General features: G+C 35.6%; 1 protein-coding gene across 1 annotated transcript in view; it reads left to right on the top strand.

The window, feature by feature from the left end:
* Positions 1-23,698, top strand: part of gfra4b (GDNF family receptor alpha 4b) — a 48,240-nt gene extending 24,542 nt beyond the window's left edge. The window contains exons 2-8 of the mRNA XM_017408030.3: positions 13,889-14,164; positions 14,344-14,424; positions 15,669-16,014; positions 16,714-16,823; positions 17,601-17,735; positions 21,653-21,813; positions 22,499-23,698. Coding sequence (XP_017263519.1) covers positions 13,889-14,164; positions 14,344-14,424; positions 15,669-16,014; positions 16,714-16,823; positions 17,601-17,735; positions 21,653-21,813; positions 22,499-22,639 — 1,250 coding nt within the window. The 3' untranslated portion in view covers positions 22,640-23,698. The remainder of the gene's footprint in view (positions 1-13,888; positions 14,165-14,343; positions 14,425-15,668; positions 16,015-16,713; positions 16,824-17,600; positions 17,736-21,652; positions 21,814-22,498) is intronic.
* Positions 23,699-24,234: the final 536 nt, after the last annotated feature.

Raw genomic sequence — 24,234 nt, 5'->3', positions numbered from 1 at the left:
CAACTTCAATCCAAATGTTGGAAACTGCCTGTTTAATTTTGACAGAAAAAATGTTTCTGCAGAAAAACAAGGGGTAAAAACAGTTATGTAAAGCTTTCAGTTTAATTAGCAGTTGTAAATTTGTCCTTTTTTGTCATGTTAAAAAAATCCGTAAAGATTTCCCAACCACAGCAGTTTAATTGTCACTGCTTCGTGATTTTAGCCAGGTAAATGTGACAACATGCAAAAGGATGCGACAGCCCTGCAAATATACATGTGGATCATACAGTAAAAGACTAAAATTTCTTCATTCCTTAAAATAATATGTATTGCAGTTTGGATTTGGATGGCTCTGCATTGTTGCCATGACAAAACATTACTGAGAGTTTGTGTTATTTTGCCAAATTATATGACAGGTTGCTAACTGGTTATGTTGTTCACTTCCTAACATTGAATTATAGGTGGCATGTTATAGGTGACATGGTGGAAAATGACAGGGATCAGTAGTGACTGATGAAAATACGAGTGTGTTAAAGCATAAATTTAGACATGCTGAGTAGCAGGATCAGGCAGACAATTGTGGTTTCAGATTGCTGAGATGTATTGTAGTGTTAGTCACTAAAAGTGATGCAGTTTGAATGATAGCAATCTTTTGTTCTTTTTTTAAGACAACCTTCACATTTTCACAATTGTGTTACTTTTGTCATTTTACTGTTCTTTTTGTACCTAATGTGCTTTTTAAATCTCAGCTCAGTGTCAAAATCTATGTTTTGTTCCAGTGTGTTTTTAGAGTGGAGCTGTGTTTGACACTGACACCTTATGTACAAGCAATGAGATCTGATGCATAAAGTCAAATATTGACAAATGCTAATCCCAAATGTCTAAAAGCAAACAAAAATATCAGAACATCTGACAATAATATGACAAAACTATGCACAGCTAATTACTCACTGGAGACACAAGCTTTCCTTAGATTCTTATGCAATTTGATGGAAATGTGTTTTTAAAATAACAGTTTTTAATTTAATTGCTTTTTAAAATTACAGCTAGGCAAGGTAATGTGTTACACTGAGTGGACTGACAGCACTGAATGCTTTGGCACGATGCTGGACTGCATTTAATAAACCTGAAAATGAGTCTTTCAAATGTCCAGCTGGTAATATTTGCATTTAAAAGAACATTTAAGCATTATTAAATTAAACAAGCTTGCTCAAATAACATTTTGTACAGCTGTAATGAAGAACATTCAGTCAACACTAATTCTTTTAAATGAAGGTTTGGGTCTAATAAAGACATTCATTGTATGAAAGTATTTGTCTGAGTTCTTGTTGTTTTGCTGTGAACAGAAAATAAAAATAATCAAGAAGTGAACTTCTTGATATGATATTCACAGTTGTCTCTACTTGTCCAAGTTTTCTTTTCCTCAGTTAGGAGAGAGATTTATTATCTTATACCTGTTAGGCTCATCTAAATGATTGTGTAAAGTTTATAAACAATCTGTTCCAGGTAGCATATTGTCTGCTACTAATTACATTTTTGTTTAGGTTAACTTATTCCCACTGTCTTTCTTATGGCTCAAAGTAACAGAACAGGCTGCAGGTTTGTAGTTGTGTCTGTGAGTGTGTTTGCAGGTGGGTGGCATTGCATTGGTATGAACTTTGGCACTTGGCCTAGTGCTTCAAGAGAATTTCAGCCTGCCAGCGATTTTAGCCTCAGGTGGTTTGAAAATGCCTTAAGAAACAACCCAATGGATGGTGGAGAGTTTTGAAGAGATATTGCTCATTCTGCTTTAGTTTAGTAGCAAAAGCTGTGAAGGCAAACATTGGGATTAAATTTATGAGACATCTTCTCTGCTGCATAGGTTGAATTTTAGTGTTTAAGTTAATCATTACCATTATTTTTTGATTAAGACTTTCTTTCTCTCCCTTCTTCATTGTTCAGTCAGTCAAAAGAAACAAAAGATCTGTCAAAAAACTGAAAGGATGATTTCACATATAGGATCTTCTAGAAACAATGCAGAGATACTTCATTTTTTGCTGTTTATAGCACACACAGTGGTCCTAATTTATCACAAATAATCTTGTAAAGCAGTAAGCAGTAAACATCATTACTATCATTTAGGTAAGAAGGATGACTTAATAAAGACAATTTTGTTTATTACAGTAATGTCAAAATAAGATATTCAGAGAACTGCACAAACAGAGAAAATAAGTTGACAACAAAGGAAACAAAAGCAAAGCAATTTGAAGTTTAAACATTTGTGGCAAAGTACTATAGTATTATTGGATAGAATAGGTCTTAAAATCATAAAATCATTCCAGATTAGATGGATACAACCTTAAATGTAGAAAATCACATGGCATTTCACATACACAGATACATAAGACAAAAAGAAACAAATAAAAACAGTACATTTTGTGATTCATTAGCCTAAAGTATCACTTTAAGAAGCAATACCCAGAAGTATTTCTGCTTCACAGTACGTGAACTCTTTCTGACTTTGTTATGGAGGAATTCTGTGCCCCCACCCCCTCCCTTTACAAGGTTGCTTCTTTTCATTGAAGTTTGAAGTAATTTGTTTATGTAACCTTCTGTTTCAGTCCCACCACAGCATTTCTATCAGGTTTCAGTCTTAACTTTGCCTGGGACACTGCAACTCCTACATTTTCTTTCTTTCCTTTTTTTGTAGCCGTTCTGTTGTAGATTTGATGCTGTGCTTACAATTACTGCCCTCAGTTTCATCTACAGACAGTTACACATTTGTTTCAAAGACTACTTTATTATACAAAAGAGTTGATGGTCCACTCACTGCAAGTTACCCAGGCCCTGTGGCTGCAAAACGATCCCAAATAATCAGCATTCCACCACTGTACTGGTATATGGTGTTCAGTTTTTGATCATCTGCGGTGCTATTTGAAATTTTTCTGCTTATGAACACTTGTTATTGTAGAACGATGGAGTCTAAATTATATATAAATGTGTTCCATATTTTATATGCAGCAACAACTGATTCTTTAAGATCAGATTCTGTTAACAAACACCTGGATGCTCCAGAGTACCAAACTGCTCGAACATCTGCTTTTAAAATTGTCGTGACACTTGGTCATGATCAATTATTTTATTAGCAGCACCTGGTTCTTTTGCTGTTTAACCATGGGATTCCCGTAAAAGTGATGAGGGCAGTTTCTTGCAAACCACTTCTGCATATTTGCTTAGCTTTTCCTAAATGAACAACAATGAGGACCATTTTTTTCACTGTTCAGATATGTAAACTTTAAAACGTGGTTGCTATAAAGACAAGCGCAATCATATAAAAAAGTAAGTACTTCATTTTTTGGTAAATTGTTTTGTTTATTTTTTAAAACTGCACATTTAAGAACAGATTTGTATTTGAGAGTTCATCTCTCAGGTCATTTTAAATTTTCATGTTTCCTTTTTTAATAGTTTTAAAACAAGGTGGATTGTTCTGTTAGGAAAGGGGATGAGTTAAGCACGATTTTCTGTTGTTGTTTTGGCTTCAGCTTTGTTGATGGTGTAGATGGCTGTGCTAGTCATTCAGTTGGTCAAAATAATAACATGTATGATCATTTTCCCCAAGTATGAAGGGAAACACCACCTGAAGGTCAAAAGTTTTCTTTTTGATAACCTAATGAGCATTTCAAGTGACCACAGTCTTGTACATAACTTTGCATCTGGAGTCACTTAATGGTTTTCATTTTGAGTGAAATTCTAAATTTATTTGGCACACAGACGTTGCTGAAAGTTAGGTTGCAGTGACAAGGAACAATTTTACTGTAGTTTCCTTATTGGCTTGGGTCCAGTTAGGTAGTATTTTAACATGTAAAACACTAACTGTACATACACAGTGAAGAAGGCTCCACTGCCTGGCCTGTAAACCTTTGTTCTTCTCAGAAAATGATGTAGCATAGATCTTAAACAGAGACTACACGGGCCAAACTAAATCATTGACTAAATCCGATGGGGTTGAGAGATATACTCTTCCCATAAGACCTAGAGAGTTTTTGCTTTACTGTAAGTCTTCAGTCTTCCCCTGTGGCAGTGATAACCCTCCAGACTGCCACTGATGTGATTTATGCGACTTTAACTGACAGGACTTATAGTCTGAGTCCTGTTAAAGCTGTTGTTGATAGATAATGCCAATAAATGCCTTTAAGTCCTGAGCTCCTTAACAACCCTCTTCACCGCAAACATGTTCACATTCAAAGATTAAAACCCACAACAATTCTAAAAAATGTACTACGTAAAACAAACACATTCACAGTCAAGTTGTTACTAGTCAGGTCATACCATGAAGAGCCAGACAAACTTTAGTGCTAGGGGACCTTTGGTGCAGCATTGGTCTTTTTTACAGCATCGAGCCGTCGGATCAAGCTGACATTGATGCTCACTTGAAGCAGCAGTTCAAGTCATGAATAACAACTATGTTCTTTGCCTCATTCAGATATAATCTTTTGTTTATGATTCGTTTCCTTCACACATCAGCTCTGGCATTTGGGGATCAATTTGCATGTTTCTTGCTGTCACAAGCAGGATTGTGAGTTTGTGAAATTTTAAACAATAGATGGAAAGTAATTTGACATAAAGGAGGCAAAGCATGAAATATGCATGTTTACAAAGATAATAGGCCTGTTGTTTACATGTTTTGGTCCTGAGTAATGGAGATTAAGTCACACAAACATGTCTGTCAATCTGACAGCCTTTGGCGAGATTTGAATCAATAGTTAAGCATAAAGAGATGGAGAAAGACAAGGCAGAGATGTTAACAAAAATTACCAACTGCAAACTGTGAGTTTTGTGCCTCTATGTTGTCTGCAGGTGTGCACAACACATGTAAGACTCTTTAAAAACATTTCAAATCTTCTTTCAGTACAAATTTAAAAGAAATTTATATTCTTTCAAGTGAAAAACTGTTCGTGGACATCAGTTAAAGTGAGACTCAAGGTAAAATATTTATCATAATCACCAACACAGATCTATCTTTTTTATCGTTGAAGGCTAGAGGATATTGTTCCCAGTTGTGTAGGCTGGTTTGATGAATAAGATTTTTTTTTTGGCTTTTTATCAGCATCAGTATGTAACAAGTTATTTTACAATAATTTCTCTGTTTTGAAAACAGTCAAAAGCCTTTTTGTAAGACAAGAGGACACGATGTGGACAGCATTCAGTTTTGTATCTCATAAAGCCAGCTATAAGTTGACTGTTTTCATTCCTGTTGAAACATTTAATGTGCTCTAAGCAGAATAACATAGTTAAAAATCAGTACATGAATTATTTAACATATAAACAATATGTTGGCAGATTAAATATACCAGAAAGCAGCTGAGACTAGTGTGAACTGAGAGCACAACTCTCTGTTACAATCGCTGTTTGATTTGAAATTAGATGGGGATACAAATTATTTGTTTAATTTCCCATGACAAACAGAACAGACAACAATATTACAACACTGAGAGGTAATTAAATAGACTTTTAAGACTGCTATGGCTTTACAACAGTTCATTGCAAATTGTTTTGTTCTTTTTTTCCTGCTCATTGACATAAAGCGATAATGCAGACTTTCTTCACTCTTCTCCACGTTTGAAAATCCTTTAAAAATGTCAGGATCAGTGCAGTCGTCAGCAGTGTGTTATGGTAGATTGTGGCAGAATTCCCCAGCAACAATGACGAGCATCTGCATGTTTATGCTCTGTGTTGGTCACTTCATCAGCTCATTGTTCTCACTAAAGCAGCTCAGAGGTGTGATAAAAACACCAACCAGAACCTGTGAGAAAAATTCCTGGAGTGGTTTACGGCTACAGTATGAAACTATCCTGAAAGTTAGGATAGCATATTTTGTATAAGACCATAATATCTGTATATCTACCTTTAAAACTCATGTCTGTTCTGCTTCTCCTCTTTAAAATGATCCAGAGGAGCTGAAAACCCAGCATTAATTAGGTATTTATGATTTTTTTACTCAAACGTTCCTGCATAGAGTTTGAATCTACACTGATTGCACAGGAGGTGTGAGTTTCAGCAACAGTCACAGAGAGACAGAGTGTTTGGCTCAAACTTCTCTGAGTCAAAGCACCAGATAAAGAGACGGTTCTTTTTGCAAGGATGGAGAAGAGGAGATGGTTATCAAAAAACTAAATGGTTTCTATCCAGAACCTGATGCAATCTTAGAGGCATGAGAGATCACTTGGAGGAATACAGGTTTTAGGCGCTTTCTGTCAATGCCGCTCAAATGAGGCAATTGCACAGCTGCAGTTGTGATCTGACCTCATGTTGCAGACTGCATAAGAAGTTTACAGCAGCCCCACTGAAAGTGGAAATGTCTAACAGCATGTTTTGACCAGACCAGCTTTTTTCATTTCTTTACAAAACATTCTGAAAGCACCCGTTATCAAATAAAGTAATACAGAACCATTATTTTATTTCTTAAAGACAATTTTAAGGAACAATCAGCTCAAATATTAGTAAATTTGTCTTGTGATTCTTGCAACTGCATCAAAAAAAGGGTTTAATGGTTGGTTTCTGTTGAATGTTTTCCCTGCAGAAGTGTAGATGTTTGGTTTGAATTAATGGTATGATGAGTCATGTAAATTCAAATAAACAAATGCACTGCGAATAGCAAAAAGTGTCTCTAGAGACACAACAACAAGCTTAAAGACTCGTTACTCGACTTGTTCAGAACTTGAGCATTGGCTTTTATTGATTTAGTTAAAATATTAAGTTTTTAAATTACAATTATTTCCATTGTTTGTCATCAGAACTCCCTTTACCTTTTGGGTTTGCACATAATTGTGTGAAAGTTTTATTATTTTGTCTTTTGTGGTGTATGATAATATGTTATACGTTTAATGTTTTCAAGTCAGAAATATTTGATAAAAATCACAGTATACTATAGTATACTAATATGCTTGATACTTTTATATGACATCAGTTTTTGCTTGATTGTCATTGACAATTCTTTAATTTGGTAATATTGCAACTTTTGAAAGTAGCTGCTGTTTGAAAAGAATTATAGGTTTTTTTTTTAGAACTGCGTAACCCAAAGTATTCTGCTGAAATAGCAAATGGCTTTTCTTTCTGAAACCTTGAAGCCAAATTATGGAGATTTTCTGGGTCTTTTGTTTGTTTGATGTATGCAAAAAAGGTGGAGCTGACATTGCTTTATTCTGAATGTAGATGATATTTCAGTCTCATTTTTGCAAATTCAATCTTCTCTACTTTGATGTTGGAACTTGCTTATTTTGTGCCTTGAAATCGAGTAATATTGTCAGATGCAGAGAACGAGGCGGCAAAGATACATCAGGAATATAAAGACCACATCTTGTTAGAAAGACTCTTACGCATTAAGAACAAATTATGCTCACAACAATAACTTAAATCCTCATATTTACAACTCTGTGTTACTTTCACACTATGAGAGGCACATTTACTTTACTTTAAAATATCATATTTCCCATCAGCAGATTAATAATGAATGGGATCAAATATAACAGTCACTCGAATTTTATTAAACTGTGCAACTTTGAACTCCTTATATTTTTATGACATTTGATAAAAAATTTAAAATGCTAAAGGATATTAATAAGTATGAATTTTTGCCACTAAGATATCTCATTTTTAGTTTAAGTTAAAGTTTTTAAAAAATTACTCAGAAACTCACAAAAAAGTTAATTTATCTAGAAAAAAATTAATAGAACCAATGACATTTTAATAGAAACGTTCAACAATGGAAGAAAGACTTGATGACAAACTGTGAATGTTAAATTATTTTAAAACAGAACAAACATTTAATTAAAATGCAACTATTTTACTTTTTTATATTCTGACATCAACATTTTAACAATTTAGGGCAGATTAGCTGGAACTGTTTCAATAAGTTAGTGCAAACTATCAAACGAATATAAGTATTAGAATTACAAAAAATGATTTCTTCATTATATTTAAGAGTCATTTACTATTTATAATTGCACACACACCTACTATAGGTTAAATAGTGCTATGAAGAAACTTATGAAACTATGTGAATATACCCTGCCTGAAGACTTTAAAGGCAAAAAAGACACTCAGGATTTACTGAGAATTATTATTCTTTCTTTCCCTGAGTTTTTAAACTTAATCTCTGTCTGTTCTGGTAAAACAAAATTAGATAACTTAAAAAAGAAAAAACAGATAAAATAAGTTCAGAAAAATACATTTATAGGTATATATATATATATATATTTACTGGAAATAAAAATAATATTTCAAAAAAGTAGTTTAATTTACCCACATTTGCTCCAAATATAGTGTCACTGATGGATTGTAAAGCAAAGGTGGAATGTTAATGGTGTTACTAAGAGTTGTGATCACTAATAAAGTCTTAATTTTATTTCAGATCCGGCACATTTCAGCTGTACTTAGTTTTTGTTGTTATAATTATCTGCTGCTAAAAGCTAAAGGGTGATTATGGTTTTGCTTGTGTGTGTGTTTGTTCATCTGCCGTGTGAGCAAAATATATGATGAACCTTTGTGGACAACTCAATTCAAGATGGCTGCCAGAACTAATCAACCTTGGGCCAACACAAAAATTACTCAGTTTTTATGGTAGTAGCTTAGAGTTCTCTTCAACACAAACTCCAAGTGTTAACACACCTCGCAGTACTGCATGAGATCATACATGAAGTCATTTTCAAGATTTGACCAAACTGACTACAACTTCTCTCCCCATCATAAGATGATCTTAGTTTAAAACTCTGGCATGAAATTAGAAGTCTAGTATTTGTTGAAAGAATGCTAGCTTTTTAATTTTTTAGTCTGAATCCTTACAACTGTAATCAGTCTAGTCACAGCCTAGTTTGGACCTCAAAGCCCGTTTTTTAAATTCAGGGTCTAGTTAAAATTTGAATCAACATTATGAGTCATCTCTTCGGCAGTTTGCTGCTGAGCCATCATTCCTGCTGAACATTACAGGTGCAGAACAGGCAAGGCTGTGCTAACCCGAGTCTTTTGTGATTTTTCTTTTCTCTCTCACTAACAGGCTTTTACTTGCTGGTGGCAGAAACAATAAATGACTTTGTGGCGTCAGTGATATGACATCAAATACAACCGAGAAAACAGCAAAATTATAGGCTTCACTGTGACAGGGAAACAAGCAGACGCTACTAAGTCTGCAAATTTAAATAAGAAATAAAGTTGCTACCTTCTAACGTTTGCAAATTACCACATCCCCTCCCTCAAGTAAGAGACTTCAGATGAAACACACATTTTATTTCTGTTTAACGACCACACCAATTTAACTGCACAGAAAAAGAGCTGTGGGCTGCCAACTTATCAAAGAAAACATCATTTGTTTCTTTAAAGCTGCACTGCACTCATGGGGATGGTGTTACAGGTACAAATCCACCAATTACATTAAAATTCACTATTGATGCAATAATAAACTGCAGGAAATAGAAAACATTCATTTTAAATGGAAAAAGACCACATTTAACAAGCAACAAATTTAATTGTAACTTGGTATTAACCCACATATTTGGTTCCAAAAAAGTTACTTAAATAATGCAAATTTTCAAAATAAAAAACCTAATGTGATGGGAAACTGTTGTAAAACTGGTATAGTGGTACAAGTGATTAAACACAAATAGCTTTAATTATGTCACCACTCCTAATAACTTACAAATGTTAAGAGTAGGTAAACAATAGTACTTTGTGCATTAATGCATCACGTTTTCACCCAAAGCTTCACATCCTTGAAGGTATACATGAGTGAAGGTAACATTCCAGCTGACTTCATTAGGTTTCCTTTCCCCATTTTATCTCTGCTGAAGAGGACCATTAAGTCGGTCCGCAAGGGTAACTGATCAGCTAATCTTCTTGTGATTTATGTGGCAGGGAAACTGAGAACTTACTGAAGCTCAGAACACACAGATTACTGACGTGGTTAATAGCCTAAACCTGGTACACTGAGACTAGCTTATTGGAAATGTCAAATCAAGTGACTAATTTGCATTCATGATGTATGATGTCTATTTCAGCATCTGCCAAGGCAGCACAAACTGACACTCGGTGCTAAAAAAAAAAAAGGTTCCTGTAATTTTTTTTCCTCCACCTCCAGGTCACTGGCAAAGGTTGACACCTTTTTATTACCCCCATTCACACATTTTTTTTAAATGTGCTTATCTGACGTGAGCTGAAAAGTTGTTGAGAGCTTGAATTACTCCTGATGTGAAGCTCAGTTTGCCTGTAAGGTTTGAGTAAAATTCAAGCTATTACACTGACAGAATATGATGACAAAACTGCAAATAGTTTTTTTCTTTCTTCTTTTTCTTTTTTTTACTTTTATGCATGTATGTTTTAGAAATCTAAACATAACTGAAGCAATATCGCTTCAGAGTACAGTGTAAACAGGGAACTGCAGCATTGAATACAAAAAGGTGAATTTGAGGAAAGGGGTAAACAGAAAATATCTGAAACACAGATAATCTGCAGTTTCAGAGCTTGAATGATAAGATGCACTATGTGGGGTCATTCTGAGAAATATGTTTTCAGAATAACTTTAGGAAGATAGAGCTAGAAAAAGCTTAGGATTCACAAACATTCATTATATCTGGAACAACAAATTCTTGTTAGGATCTCTTTGTCAGATGGGTGAACATTTGGGTTATTGTAGAGTTAATGCACAATAAGTTGGACTCCACCAGGGCTGTCTTATGTCTCTGATTCTGTTTATGGTCTCCATGGGCAGGATCTCTAGGCACAGTTGTGTAGAGGAAGGTCTCAGGTTTGGGAATCTCAGGGTTTTGTCTCTGCTGCTCACAGATGATTTGATTTTGTTGGTGGATTGAAGCCATGACCTTCAACGTGCGCTGAGATGGTTCACATCTGAGCGTGAAGCAACTGAAATGAGAGGCAGCTCCTCCATGTCTGAGGCCATGGTTCTCAACCCCAAAAAGGTGGAATGCTCCCTAATGGTCTTAGGTGTGTTTCTGCCTCAGGCTTAGGAATTCAAGCATCCGAGAGTCTTGCTTACAAGTGATGACAGGATGAAGCAGGAGATGGATCAACAGATTGGGGCCTCGTCTGTAGGGCCTGGTATGTTGTGAAGAAGGAGCTGAGCCAAAAAGACATAGCTCTCAGTTTGCTGGTTCATCTATGTTTCAACCCTGATGTATGGTCATGGGGTATGGATCATTACAGAAAGAATACAAGTGGCTGAAAGGGGCTTCATTCTTAGGGTGGTAGGCCAGCCTTAGAGATAAGGTGAAGAGCTCCATCATCCTGGGAGAGCTTGGAGTAGAGCTGCTGCTCCTCTACATCGAAAATAGCATCTGAGATAAATCCATTCTGTAGTTTTGAGTCAGTGGAATTGGTTTGAGCATCTGACCAGGATGCCTTCTGGGCGGCTCCATCTGGAGTTTTACTGGGCACCACAGGGCAGAACCAGAACTCGCTGAAGGAATTATGTATCCTCTCTGACCTGGAAACATTTTGGGATTTCCCAAAATGAGCTGTAGTGAAGAACATCTGGACATTTTCTCCTGGACCTGTTGCCTTTTCAACCAAATCATTCATAACCAGGAAAAAAAAAATGGATGGATGGAATGCAAAATAACACACTGATATTTGACTTGTTTTAGGTGTAAATAAGGAAATACAATTAAAAAATAGCTTTACAAAACAGGATTTTATTCTTAATCAGGGTCCTCTGTTTTAAATATGTTCATATTTGTGTCTTTTTTAGGGTCTTTTCCCGAGTTGTGAGCAACACAGTCAAGTCAGTGCAGTTAAAGTACCACCTATACTCCTCTCGTCACTGTTTTTCTGTTACGATGGACTGATATTGAACAGGTTTAAACCATGAACCTTAAACCATGAATGACCTCTTCTGAACTGTATTGCTGCACTGCAGCTTGTTCAGTCTGATTTCCTTTTTTATGGAAGTCTCTTTGTTTGATGTTCATTTTTATGTATCATTAAGGTCTGCTTTTATTCCTGATTTTATCAATAACACTTTCGTTTAGATGATGAATGAGTACTCTGTGACCATGAATTTTTAATAAAAGTCTTTATTAAAAAATGACTAGAATTACAGAGGATAAAATGTCTCTGAGTTATGCAAGCTGTCTGGCTGCACTTAAAATCTGAAAGAATCCTTAAATCACACTGAATACCAGATATTTAAATTATTAATCCCCTTCCAGGTAAGAAAGAATCCCAAAGTCATACAATAAAGTTGTAATTTTTATCTGTCATCCTCAGTGGCTTGAGAAACATCAGACAACTTGTTCTGCTAACAAATGTTTTACTTTTTTGTTTTGAATCATCACCTCAGTAGTAATGTAGTTCAGTCTTTCATATTCTCTGTATTTTTTTGTACATTATACGCTTGAAAGTTAAGACATCTGGTTCAATGAATCGACTTAAGTTTTGCAGTACAACCGGGAATCAAAGCAACTTAAAAGACAGGTGAATTATTAAAAGGGGAGCAGTGGCAAAATACTTCTGGCACCACTGAACTTTAACATAATAGCTAAATACATCAATTCTTTAGTTTTCAAGCCATTTTCTTGACATTTAACACAAATGTTGCAAGACACAGACAATTATTTATAAGACATAAATGTGTCATAAGATATTAGCCATTGACACAACACAAAGTCTCTCTAAGTCATTACAGATCGATGTTTAGTCCAGAGTTTGTCACATTTGAACATCCTGAATCCACCTTTGTTGATGCACATTAAAATCTACAGCTTCTTTCCAGAAGGTGAAAATTTCTGATAATGGTAAAGTTATATTCCTTGTTGCTTTTTTGGGTTTATTCCTAAAAAGACATTTATGTTGCTTTTTTGTTAGGTTTAGGAAAGCATCATGTTTAGGTGGTAAGATATAACCTTTCAGAAGTAAACATATAATTCTAAAACTAAGTGAAAAGAATTAGGAACCACATGGAAAACGTTTAATCTGCTTCCTTCAGTAGCTTTTTTTGGTCCCAGAGTACAAAAAGAAGTGGCTTTTCTTGTTTGAAGAGAACATATTGTGTGTAGGTTTTAGATTTTTATTTATGGACTTTACTTAAATTTATATGACAGCCCAAAGCCCACCAACTCACCTACATTAAACTTTATCTAGCTCAAAAAGCAATAAATTGTATATTGGACTCACTAGAATGATGAAACATTGAAAACATTTCATACAGACATTCACTCTACAGCCACCTTAAATTTTTCCACTCTGGGCCCTGCTGATTAATTTTTATTGGCTTCTTGACTTTTACATGTTGATACTATAATACATTAAAATAATAGGAAAATGAATTTTTTTTTAGGTTCTGGGAAAGTTTTGAAGGTAAACAATCCATGCACTACAAAACTTAAGAGAGATTTAACACCATATCTGCTTCTGGACATGCCTGTAGCAAGATATTTATCTAGTATATTTTATTATTTTATTTACTTAAAAATATATATTCATCACACTGATCATCCAGTCAAACTTTCTTAATTATTTTCCACACTGAAAACAGCAAAAATAAAGCAGCCTGATGTCTTCCCAGTGTTTTAACTAACTTAAAATTCATAATACATCCCAGCTTTTGAAGCTGCAGAGAGAGAGAGAGGGAAAAACATGAGCTAAACCCATTAAAATTTCAGCACATTGTATGAGAGCAGTGCTATGATAATTGCATACTTGCAAGAGAACCTCACCTCCGCATTTGCACGTTTCCAGAATTTCACAAAGAGACTCTGACTGATTTAACATAATTCTCATTACCATACAACAGTTTAGATTTATTCCTTAAAATGTTTTTGAGTTTCTGGAGTTTTTATATTCCTGACCACCAATTTGACTTTTAAGGGCTCTCAACTCCCTCTAATCTTTCCGCTCTTTTGTGCTCTGATTTCCTCTCCTGCAGCCTTGTTAGATGTGATTCTGGCCGGCACAGACTGTTTGGTGGCTGGAGATTCATGCTCCAGCGATGAGACATGTAGTCCTCGTCTACGTACTTTACGTCAGTGTGTAGCGGGCGACGGCAGCATGAAGCTCGGTCCAGGTGCCAGGAGCCAGTGTGCCAATGCAGTGTCTGCCCTTCTGTCCAGCCCGTTACATGGTTGCCAGTGTAAACGGGGAATGAAGAAGGAAAAGAACTGCCTGAGCATCTACTGGAGTCTTCATCAGTCCATCATACACGGTCTGTGGATTTGGTAATCAGTTTGTTAAAAAACAGCACATAACTCTGACAAGTATAATTTATGATCCAGTCCCCTGGAGTCCACCAGCAATTAAATAAAAATGATTGTGATCAGTATTTTTTTTTTGAATTGTTAATTCATTTAAACCAATGTTCCTTTGGATCTGTTCTTTATTCAGGACTCAACCTTGTGGAAAGTTATCCCTACGAGACAGTGCAGAGGGATTATGATTATGTACGTTTAGCCTCTATTACAGCAGGTAAAATACCTTTATTACCTTTCATTTTCATTTATACTTTGTTATCCTTCAAAACTGTACACATCTGAGCATGAGTTTACTGACTGAAATTGTTTGGTTGTTGAAACTTTAAACGGCAAATTGAATATTTTTGTTAAATACTCTCATTGCAAGGTATGAAATCAAACATAAAAACATTACTCCTGAACTATTTCAAACAGTGATGTTTGAAAGAGTTTACTTCAGTGGTTCTTCAGATATGCTGAATGCATTTTTTTTACTAATTTTTAGTCCCATTTTCATGATTTTGCAATGAGTACTATAAATGACAACTTTTTTTTAATTTTTTTTATGAAGGATAACAGATACTGTTAGGTGAAATAATATTTAAGATTCATTTTGTACAGTCATTTTTAAATAAGAACTTTTTTTAAACAGAAAATTTTTCCATAAAAGTCACACCAAATTTTGGCTGAATGGTGTATTGCAGTTATTTTACATCATAAATGAATTACCTGAGAATTTTAAAATCATTATTCAATGTTAAGTATTATTATAAAATAGTAGTGAGTTTCCAACAGTCTTGTTTTATTTTATGTTTTTCAGTAATGTAATCATTTGTGACTGTTTATTATTTTAGCCTGAAATGTCCTTAATTCCATGTAAAATGCCTTTATACACAAGTGCAGAGGCAGAATGAGACAAGCTCCGAAGTTGATTGGTTAAGTTGAAGAAAAGAGAGGTTTGGCTTCAAATCAATCAGAATACTTTCACAGCATTCACCACATGTTAAAATGTTTACTGTATAAGGGCGGTCACCACAACTTAAACAATATGCTCCCAAACTTCCTAAATTTCCAGCTGCTACTTGCGTCTCGTGAACAAATTTTACTTGATGATGCTTTGTCATGTAATGTGTAGAAACATGTTTCTCAATCACGTTGTTATAAGACAAAAATGTGACTAATCTATTACGTCACATGGCCTGACTACAATGACATAAACAACTAATGACTCATAATACAATCCAGAGAAAGCTTCATTGTCTGTGTTTACATCCTTCCTACAGCTGTTTTCAGAACTGGATGTTTGACTTCAGCCTAACTGTCTGATGACTTTTTAACAAGGAAAATATTTCTCAGTATTAATAAATAATAAATAATAAATGCCACAAGTCATTTGCAGTTACCAACAAAACATCTTTGACTTTTTACTGTTTTACCGTTCCACTGACATCTTGTTTCTGACCCTACTTTCATTCACAGACTCGGATGTTGGCACGACGACAGTCAATCGCTGCCTGGATGCAGCCAAGGCTTGCAACGTGGACGACTTGTGCCAGAAGCTTCGCACAGAATATGTTTCAGCTTGTATCAAACCCTCTGCCAAATCAGGCCTGTGCAATCGGCCAAAATGCAATAAGGCCCTGCGCAGGTTCTTTGACCGGGTTCCTGCAGACTACACACACCAGCTGCTCTTCTGCCCCTGTACGGACACAGCATGCGCAGAGCGTCGGAGGCAGACCATTGTACCCAGCTGTTCCTATGAAACAGTGGACAAACCTAACTGCATTGCATATATGAGGATCTGTAAAGCTGACTATGTGTGCAGGTTAGAACTGAGCTGTTTGAAAGCTTTTAAATGGGTTGATGTATAGTTTCTGTCAAATGTCTGTATAAGATATCACTTAGTTATCTTGTTTGGATCCAAAGACACATAGCTATAATATAACTGTACTTCCCAGTTTGATTCTGCTTTATGATTCAGCAATTTTTTTTTAAATATCCCACTATATTAAGACATTCCTTGGATATGGGTATTAGAGATGCTTGCCATACTTTGACCAATGCTATTCAGGATTAGGGTTCTACTGAATAAACAGCCATTCAGTCAAGAAAATGGTCCACTATTTTACCTTAAAGCTTGCTGCCACCATTAGTAAGAACACCCCAGAGAGACTGTCGGAATAACATGTTAAATATTTAGCGCAGATAAAGAACCAGATGGATCAGAGTTATCGCTCATTGCTATCTCTTGTGCATAGCCATTATTTTTCCACAGGCCCATTACACTCAGAGGGCTTTACTAATGATCCCAGGTCTGGGGGATGAAATATATTACTCTTTCTATCACTTTCACACTACAGTTCAGTGCTTTCAGTCTTCACCACAGAAAAGAATATATCTTCATATTAGCCATGGTAATTAAAATTATAGCAAAGAAAAAATGGAATAAAAACATTTTTTAGATGAAAAAAACAACAACAACCTGTTTTCCATCATGTTTTTGCTAACTAGTGTGCTCTTGCAGGTCTCGCCTGGCACAGTTTCAGTATGACTGCGAACCCTCAGAAACATCTGCCAATGGCTGCAAGCAAGGGAACTATGGAGCATGTCTCCTCGCCTACACAGGGCTTATAGGTAGGTACGCCTCGGAGATGTAACACACAGAATTAGAAAACATTTTACAATTTAGAAAAAAGAAATTAAATGAAATGAACAAGTGGAGGAGAAAGTACTTGAGTGGAGGTATGTGGCATATGTGCAAGAAAAAACAAGCAGAAATGAGTGAAACTTGGCTAGAAGGTAAATTAATGTTTACACAACAGGTTGAGAGCGAGTGGGAGTATGAAATGAAACTTAAATTTATAAACCAAAAGACGAAGTTCAGTTTGGCATAACTCATAAAAGCATAAGGATTTCTCATTATGGAAAAACAAATGTATTTTATATAATGTAAGGTTCAATCTGCCATATAACAGTCTGTAAAAGAAAAAGAACAGGCACATAATTTTCCACACACTGGAAGGAGGCGCTACCCTAATGCATTTCAAGAACGTCAAATGGTGCCCCTCAGCACAAACACACACTTGGCATTTTCATTCCCGTCTTGTATTTATTAAAGCACTTGAATCCCACCTCCGCTGTGTTGGAACAAAAAATAAAAAAAAAACTTCAGTGACCTAAAAAAAGAAAAAGAATTAGAGCATTTCTCTGCATCTTTCCATTTCTCAAGTCAGTGCACAAGCTCTCAGACCTGTAAAATGACATTATTATTATCTCCTCGGTGCAGGTCTGTGTACAGGAAATGCGGTGTCCATTAATGTTTTAGAAAATAAAGCACTGTGAATGTAGTGTAAAACTCAAAGGAGGATGAATATTTAATACTGATCGAAGGCTGCTGCTGTCTGTCTGCAGGAAGTACAATAACTCCCAACTATGTCGACAACTCAACGTCCAATGTGGCCCCATGGTGCTCCTGCTCAGCAAGTGGGAGCACGAGAGAGGAGTGTGATCATTTTCTGGGATATTTTACTGACAACATCTGTCTCAGTGAGTGTCAATCTATCCACAAAAACTGGAAAGTTCTTTATCAACCTTTCTGACTATTCTATTTCAGCTTTCTCTGCATTTCTTTCACAGTTTTTCTATATCTGTTTAGAACTAGGAATCTGCTCTACAGTTTTTGAATAGAGGAACTCTTAACATTAAACTTTAAGGAGACCCTAACCCTAGCCCTGAGCCAAAAGGCCCTCACCCCTTAAACCACGAGGAGACCCTAACCCTAGCCCTGAGCCAAAAGGCCCTCACCCCTTAAACCCTAAGGAGACCCTAACCCTAGCCAAGAGCCAAAAGGCCCTCACCCCTTAATTAATGTAGAGATGGCAGAGGAATACAGAGCCAGGTAAAACACATGCAGTGTGTAAAATTGACCTTGTAGAAATGACTTGCTTCAGTAATGCAGCTTTTTGAGGAACCAAGTTCTGTCTGTTGTTGAGTTTGACTTAACATCTATAATTTTGAGGAACATCTTATCCCCTGAAAATAAGGCACAAATTACTAAGATGCCATCAACAATGTTATTTGACTTAGTGAAATGAAACTTACTCATAACTGAATTGAGATGTACTGTAAAGATGGCCTTTGTTGTGGAGTCCAACAAATAAAAATAATTGAATTTAAATAAAACTGAGAATCACCTCAGGAACTTTCATCAAACTTGCACAGTACTTTGTAAAAACAAAATTGGAGAAGCGACAAGTTTCTGCAGCTATTGAAATTGCTTTTTAAGTTTCCTTCACAAACTTCACTTTACAACCAGATCGTAGCAATTCTATAGCCTCAATAGAAAGAATGGGTGAGTAAAACATTTAGCTGTTGGTTTATGAGTGCTCAGAGAAGTCGCTATATACTGTAAATACATATCTGTGCAACAAGATGAATGACCAAGGAGAAAAAGGGTGCAAACAGCAAATATGATTGGCTCAATCTAAGATAAAATAAGAAATGTTTCAATTTTATAATTTTTTTACACTAATGGCTAGAGAAACCATAACTTTACATTGGAAAAATACAAGATGCTTTAAATGAAAATAAAACGCTTTACAAGAAAACTAGACCAAGAGCAACGACAGCAACCATTAAACATGAATAAATAGAGTTCATTCAACTCCAAGGACTTGAACAATTTTTCTTCATAATGTTGAGACTCATTCAAACTATTATCACAAATGTCCTTGCAGCTCTGAAATCTGTTGAATCAGAGTGGATGTGTGAATGCAGAGTAAGAGAATATTGAGAATTTGCTTTTATATATGTTTATAGTGGCACTTTTCTGGGTAATGCTTTTATTATTATTGCAAACCAGATTGAAAAATAGGGAAACTTGAAGGTCCTCATTGCATTTATGCTTCATATGCTGCAGTACCGATTCGCCTGACAGCTGAAAGTAAGCACATGGACGCTTTAAGACTAATAAACAAGAAGGAAAAAAGAGAAAGTTGTGACTCGCTCTGATTTCCTAGGTTTATGTCATTTAAATTCACTGCTGGCACAGCAGAGCATTTACATTCAAATGAAACACAAAACTGTATTTACTAATCAGAATAATTTGCATTGATAAGCTGTAACAGGAGCTATTCAAACAGACCTAATATGAAAATCAAAGTGAGCTTCATGGCTGGCAACAGTGATAGGACAGAGCCGTCTGGGTTTAGTTAGACAGATGTTTCTCAGCATGCTCCTACGGAAGCAGAGCAAAATGTATTTAAATCAGACATTCTGTGGTTTTTGCGGCATTAACAGCATGCTCTCTATCTACAATTTACATGCTGACATTCTTCTTTTTTATTACTGATTTCCCACACACATATTTTACTTAGTAAGGCCACCTCTAAGCTCACATAGTCTCATCTTAGTAAATTATAGCCCACGGAGACTGGGGTTATTGTGTATTTTTCAAATATCAAATAGGCACAATATGCAAGTCTTGATTTTCACACACTTGGATTTTAAATATTGCTCACGGGGAGTGTTTTGTCTGCAATAGTGTTTAGGTTGGTGGTACCTCAAAGTACCATCTACAAGAATGCTGAAACCTAAGGTTTCTACTGGAGCAAAATCTTCACTTCTAACAATGTTATTTACTCTAATCAAAGGCATTCAGTATAATACAATTATGCTTTCATTCCTGTTCGTGTGTCTCACTGTGTTTCCATTTATCTACAGTAATCTTGTTTACTGTTTACTTATTATTGAAATAGATTTGAAAAAGTGAGGTCTACTTTAAAGTTGTTTGAATAGAAGAAGTGCAACAAGATCCTGTAAAAAAACAAATCTGCATTATGACAAGCTTTTTTCCTAATAATATTTGAGTCACAATATATATATATATATATATATATATATATATATATATATATATATATATATATATGTACATATACACACACTAATGTATACACACATTAATGGAGCCAGCCATAACCATTTCATTATCTCAGTTTAACCTGTGGAAGTCTCTAAAGGCTTATGTGTTATAGGAAGAAAAAACCATCATGGTGACTGAAAGTGTCCTATAATCAAGGTCATCCTATGGGCTGCTATGATTTAGCTGTGCAACGTCCATTTGAAGGATTGAACCACATTTATGTCACTGAAGTAATTGAACTACTTCCCTTTTACTTTTTTATCCTCAGCTGCTGCAGCTATTATTCACTCAAGTACAAGTACTGGCAAAGCATTAACAGCATGGTAAAAACTCCCAATAATGTTGTGACTCTACATACAGTAACTATTTCTTACGGTTACCACCAGGAAGGACTATATCAATAATTAAAAAAAAAATTATTTATTTTTATCATTATCATTAGCAGCTTGTAAAGTTCTCTATTAAAACAATGCCAGAAGATTTTTGATTCTGCTTTGTAAGGGGCTTTTTTGGTAAAAAAAAAAAAAAAAAGACAAATACCAATATGCATTTACAGATGGAGGGGCTACCAAAACTTGGGAAGAGAAGATCTGATTAACAAAAGGAATATGACTTCCTGCTCTGCCAAGAATGCAAATACTTTATGCGTCTTTGCATAAATAGTATATCGCTGCTAAAATAAATTCATTTTCTAAAAATATATACTGAAACCTGCCTGTAGAGTAGATTTATAAACTATTAGAAATGTCATGTTTTTTGTTTTAATCAATCAATTGAAACTATGACTCTAAAAGTGGAGTGCATACTAAAACTTGAAATATACATATCAGTGTGATGTGATTTAAAACGTTAGGCTTACGAATTTAGACATTTTAGAACTAGCATCATGTCCACTAAGATTAATCCTAACCTTTAAGTAAATTTTTTGGCACATTAGGGTGATTCATCTGCTCTGTTTAGGAAGTTACACACTACTTTTAAATTTGTTAAAGCTTCTGTTCTGCTGATGCATCTCCCTTCCTTCCTTCTAATTCTCATTCTTTCACCTTTTTCTTCAGCCTCTTGTGACCCCCTTCCCTAAAGGGTAAATAATTAATGCCCTGCTCGCTGACCTCAGTGAGTCTGTACTGATCTATCTGTCATGGAACCTGTGCACACAGTGATTTTCTTTGTGTACGTGTCAAGGTGAGTGTTTGGCGAGTCCTTCTTCGGGCCCCCTGCCTGGAGATCCAAAAAGAGGTCTGAGAGTTCTTTGGTCAGTGTAAATGGTATAAGAGGTAATGAGGTCATTGTTGACAGGCAGGTGCTGTCTGGATACCTGAAGAGAATACTGAATATTCACTTTCCCCTCCTCTCTTTTCTTCATCTGATCCAAAATATTTTTTTGGCTAGCAGAAGCTCTGACAATAAATTTACAATGCAGAACAGGAGGCATCTGTCTGAATGAGATAGTGAAACTCAATGAAAACACGCCAAGCCTAAATGTTGATGAAGTCCAGTGACATTTTTTCTTTTCATGTTCTCATGTTTCATGTTTCAGAGAATGCTCTTGTGATGTTCGGAAGTGAATCAGACCAGCAGTCGATCCTCAAGCAGACCAGCACTCCCACCCATGGAAGAGGAGAAAACCGGAGCAGCACATCTCAACCAGAAACTTTCAAAACAATGAGCAACATTCTGGATCCAGTAATACCTACACAGGTGTGCAGTCTTCTTATGGTCTCTACAGCAGCTCAAAGAATTCTACATTTGAGGTCAAACCATTTCAGTTTTGACACCTATGTTTTCCATGTACTAAATATATTGCATTGTTTTAATTGAAGCTCTTTTTTGTCAAGGCTCCTCACTAAAATAAAAAAGAAAGAGGTGGAGGACAGAATTGAAGTTAAATAATTTACCTGACCTGCAAAACATGGATCATATGAAACAAAACACAAATTATGTCAATCCCTCAGAATATTCTAACCAAACTGGTTTAAAACACATAACATTTTCTTTAAATTGTATTTTAGACATTTAATAGTTCTACCTATCATCCAATCAAAGAAAGAAACAAGAAGCCTAGTCATTGCTGAATGTTGTTATTTATTTCACGTTAAGTTATTTATTTCAAAGAAGTTAAAGCACATTGTGAATATTAATGTACATGAAACATCTACATTTCTCCATTCAAACACACTCATCCAAGTAAAACATCTTCTGAATCTTTTAAATACTTAAATGAGATAACAATTAGTTGAGGTTTTATTTAATGGGTGGGTTAATTTATTGAAGAGATTGCATCTAATTGGAGATGCTGTTTGAGTTCAAGATAAATTGTTAAAATCCTTCTTTCAAAGTAAACCATTTTTTGACACTCTGTCTGCATGCAATTTGTTTGTTCCAGATCCTTGGAAATGAACTACTTGTGGGCCTCGCCACCCTGCCCTCCGACGGTCTCCCAAACTCAGCCTCATCTCACAAGCTAATGCTTAAAGCTGCACTCAGCCTGGTGTTATCGCTTCTTCATCTCCTCTATGGACAATAAACACCATGGGGAATGTCGCTGAGGACCCTCTGAGCAGATGGGAGGACTGGTTCGGTTCAGAGGACCATGTGTTATTATTTCTCCATCTAAACATGTACAGTGATTCTGTTTTTTTTCTAATTTTGTGTCAAAACCGTCTGCTTTCATCTGCCTGTGTTCTCACTCACAGTGGTGAGGCCTTTGCAGACCAATGCCAATCTGTACGTTTGTACATTGTGATCAAGCCAAACTGAGTTGTAATCAAAGTACTGCTTTTATGGACAAATCCAGTTTCAGCTATTCAGCTGTAGTATATTGAAACTGTAACACAAATATGTAATTCTGTACAATGCCATGATGTATGTACTTGTATAGAGACCTTATGGAAGAAAACCAGTGAACTCTGTCTGCACTGTTCTCAGTGTCATAAGCGTTAAGAAAATTTAAAAAAATTAAATCAGAAAAGAACAACAAGTAACAACACTCTACTCAACTGGCCAAAAGAAGAACAATATTTTCTGACCAGAACTGGAACAACATGGACCTACATACTGCTCAGACATCCTGAAATAAAGATCTGATTCCACGTCCAGAAACTCAATATGGAAGAGTTGCCTCAGCTTGAAGTACATAAAAAACTCTGACACAGTTATCACTCTTTCTGTGAAGCCGATATAACTTTGTAAGAGTTCTCTCCATCAAGACTGTTGGGCTTCAGTGATAACGTCACACTTTACAGAAGATATAAGTTTCCGGCTTTTATCAGCAAAGACATGTTGTTGGACATAAAAGGAAATATCCAGAAAAGCAGTAACTCTACCGTTAGCTGCTGTGCTGTGTGTTTGTGAGTGTAATACCCTTTTATTTCTTACTGTGTTAGTGAACATTGCAACATGGCGCTCTGAGTTTTTGTGCAAGAGAAGAAAGTGATGCTTCATTCTTGTCTTGCCAACCCCAATATGGAGGCTGACTGAACGAATGATTCAGTACTTCTTTGTTCAGAAACATGAGAAAAGGTAGACACGCGGTGAATTCTGAACAGAATCAGACAAGTGTTAAATAAACGTTCTCAGATCATTACCTATTTGCACCATTCGGTATTTGTAATAAACATCATTTGCTTTCTTTGACACAGCTAAAGTGGAAAGTTGTTTGTTGTCACAGGAGCTAAAAAAGGTGTTAAGTTTTGAGCAAACTGAACAACCAGAAGCACTGTGAAGTGCATTATTTTAAGAGAAAATAAAACAGGATTTGAAATGTAACCCAGCCTTCAGGATATGATTGGTGTCAAAAATGACTTGCTTCATTTTTGAGCCAAGTGCTTTTATTTTATTTACTCAGGACACAAAGTTCTTCAGGACAAATTTAAACAAATTTAATCCTGATGAATACCAACTTCCTGCCAATGTTAACTTGTTTTACTCTACAACACATAAATAAGGCACACAGCTGAACAAAGACTAAGGAAATACTGAAAAAAAACCTCTTCATGAACGGTCAAGACAGCAATCCAGTCAAAAACAAGCTGCATTTACATTATGTTTTATCAAATAAACAGGAACATTTATATTTTTGTGACAGTGATATGAATCTCATCCATCAAAGACAGTAACTCA

Source organism: Kryptolebias marmoratus, linkage group LG9, assembly GCF_001649575.2.
Source record: "Kryptolebias marmoratus isolate JLee-2015 linkage group LG9, ASM164957v2, whole genome shotgun sequence".
In the NCBI taxonomy this organism is placed as follows: domain Eukaryota; kingdom Metazoa; phylum Chordata; class Actinopteri; order Cyprinodontiformes; family Rivulidae; genus Kryptolebias; species Kryptolebias marmoratus.
The sequence above is the reverse complement of the archived record's forward strand: the minus strand, read 5'-3'. Positions and strand labels throughout refer to the sequence as shown.